The sequence below is a fragment of the Priapulus caudatus genome, unplaced genomic scaffold (genome assembly GCF_000485595.1).
Source record: "Priapulus caudatus unplaced genomic scaffold, Priapulus_caudatus-5.0.1 Scaffold430, whole genome shotgun sequence".
NCBI lineage: Eukaryota > Metazoa > Priapulida > Priapulimorpha > Priapulimorphida > Priapulidae > Priapulus > Priapulus caudatus.
Window position 1 is genome coordinate 99,161 of NW_014577491.1, and position 2,126 is coordinate 101,286.

The 2,126-nt window shown below is 37.2% G+C and overlaps 1 protein-coding gene across 1 annotated transcript in view; it reads left to right on the forward strand.

Annotated features, from left to right (window-relative positions):
* LOC106810304 (neuralized-like protein 4) overlaps nt 1-2,126 on the forward strand; it is a 46,591-nt gene that overhangs the window by 36,856 nt on the left and 7,609 nt on the right. Inside the window, exon 22 of the mRNA XM_014813609.1 lies at nt 305-420. Coding sequence (XP_014669095.1) covers nt 305-420 — 116 coding nt within the window. The remainder of the gene's footprint in view (nt 1-304; nt 421-2,126) is intronic.

Here is a 2,126-nt window from a genome sequence, read left to right on the forward strand (position 1 = left end):
GCGGGGCGATGAGCCCTACTTCAAGGGCGGAAATCCACCCAAAGATTACGGCATTCCATTCGGCTGGTGCAGGTTCGCTCTGAGGTAGGCTGAGTGATGAAAGGTAGCGTGCTACTCAACATGAGAAAAGTGAGAGAGAGAGAGAGAGAGAGAGAGAGAGGGAGAGAGGCTGATGGGACAAATGAAGATAAAGGGTCCATCAATGGGTCCATAAATCTGTAAATATACCTTAACGACACATGGGATACTTCCCCCCAAGGAGGTACACATATTGGGTTAACCACTTCCTTCTATAATGCTGCAGGATCGCACCGAGGTTTGAGAACATGATGGTGAGTGAGAGCTGGCACATGGCCTTCCACGGGACTCGGCTCGGCGCTGTACGAAGAATCCTTGACCACGGCGAGCTGCTGTTACCAGGTACATGAACATCCTCCATGTGTGCATAGTAGTGTCATAGTACTAGTACCAGGAGTGTATAATATAAATGATTTATATATAGATATATCTATATCTATCTCTATCTCTCTGTCTCTCTCTCTATATATATATAAAGTAGACTTTGTCTGTCTGTACTCATATAACTAGAGAACTACGCAGCCTAGAGGAAAACTGAAGCTATATACAGAATCAGCACGTCTGGGAGATGGTTCTGACAAAACAAAAATTTAAAAAAGTTAAACATTGAAAAAAAAAAATTCGTCAATAGATGGCGGTGTGTACAGCTTAATATTTTGGACGTCTCAATGATACTCTCAACGTATAACGCTTCAGCGGTCCAATGGATAAGGCATTGGTCTTCGAAACCGGGGATTCTTAGTTCGAGTCCCACCTGGGGGAATATTTTGTTTCTTTACTTTTTGACTGTTTAGTATGTACTTCTGCCACTTCACCGTTAATTTCAAAATTTACGAAATTTTACTACATTTAAAAGTTTAGTAAAAATCCAGAATAAACTATGGTAGATGATAATAATAGCGCAAACTGACGGGAAGACTTCACGGAAGCCTATGTAGGTTACAGATCAAATATATTTTAATTTTTATATTTTTTTATATCATATTTGTGAATGTGCCTCTGTTTGTCTGTTCTCGATGCAAATCAATACGGAGCACTCTAGAAATGCCAAAGACGTTCAGTACGGGTAAATTTTGGTGCTGAATGTGTTACTTAGCCACCACAAATAATTTGTGGACCAAAAAATATGTAGCCACCACAAACAGTTTGCAGATCCAAAAAATTGCTAGCCAACACAAACAGTTTGCTGTACCAAAAATTTCTTAGCCACCACAAACAGTTTGCAGACACAAAAATTTCTTAGCACCACAAACAGTTTGTGGACACAAAATGCTTAGCTTCAATTTGTGCATTGAAAACATTCTTAGACACCAGAGTTCGTGTGCCCATAAAATTTCTTGACCACCAGTTTGTGGGCCATAAAGGCCCATAATTTGGCTTCTCGTTTACTTGTAACTGATATACGTGTGGGTGCACGGTTTGTTTGTGGTGGCTTAACATCTCTACACGGAATTATTTATGGGCCTATGTAAAATTTCTCAACTGTTTGGCTCAGATTCCTTAAAATCATATAATCCATAATGTACTTTAATGTATTTTACTGTGCACGTATTGTTTTCCATTATTATTTATTATTTTTAAAGTATTATCCCTAATCTCTAAAATGCCTCTTTCAAAAGTGCCATCTACCATCATTTTCATGAAAGAATTTTGGCAGCACTATGCCATTGTTTCAGTCATTAAAATATATAGATGCACTACTTGCCCTGGTGTAATTTTTCGTGCAGGGGGATTGCGAATCCACAATCTAAGATGTGCGAATCGACTAACTAGTGCATACATAATTAGATACATAACTAGATAGATAGATAGATAGATTGATTGATTGGTCGATCGATCAATAGATAGATAGTTGGATATATATATATAAATATAGATAGATAGATAGATAGATACATAGATAGATAGATACATAGATACATATATACATAGATGCATAGATAGATAGATAGATAGATAGATAGATAGATAGATAGATAGATAGATAGATAGATAGATAGATAGATAGATAGATAGATAGATAGATAGATAGATAGATAGATATTATT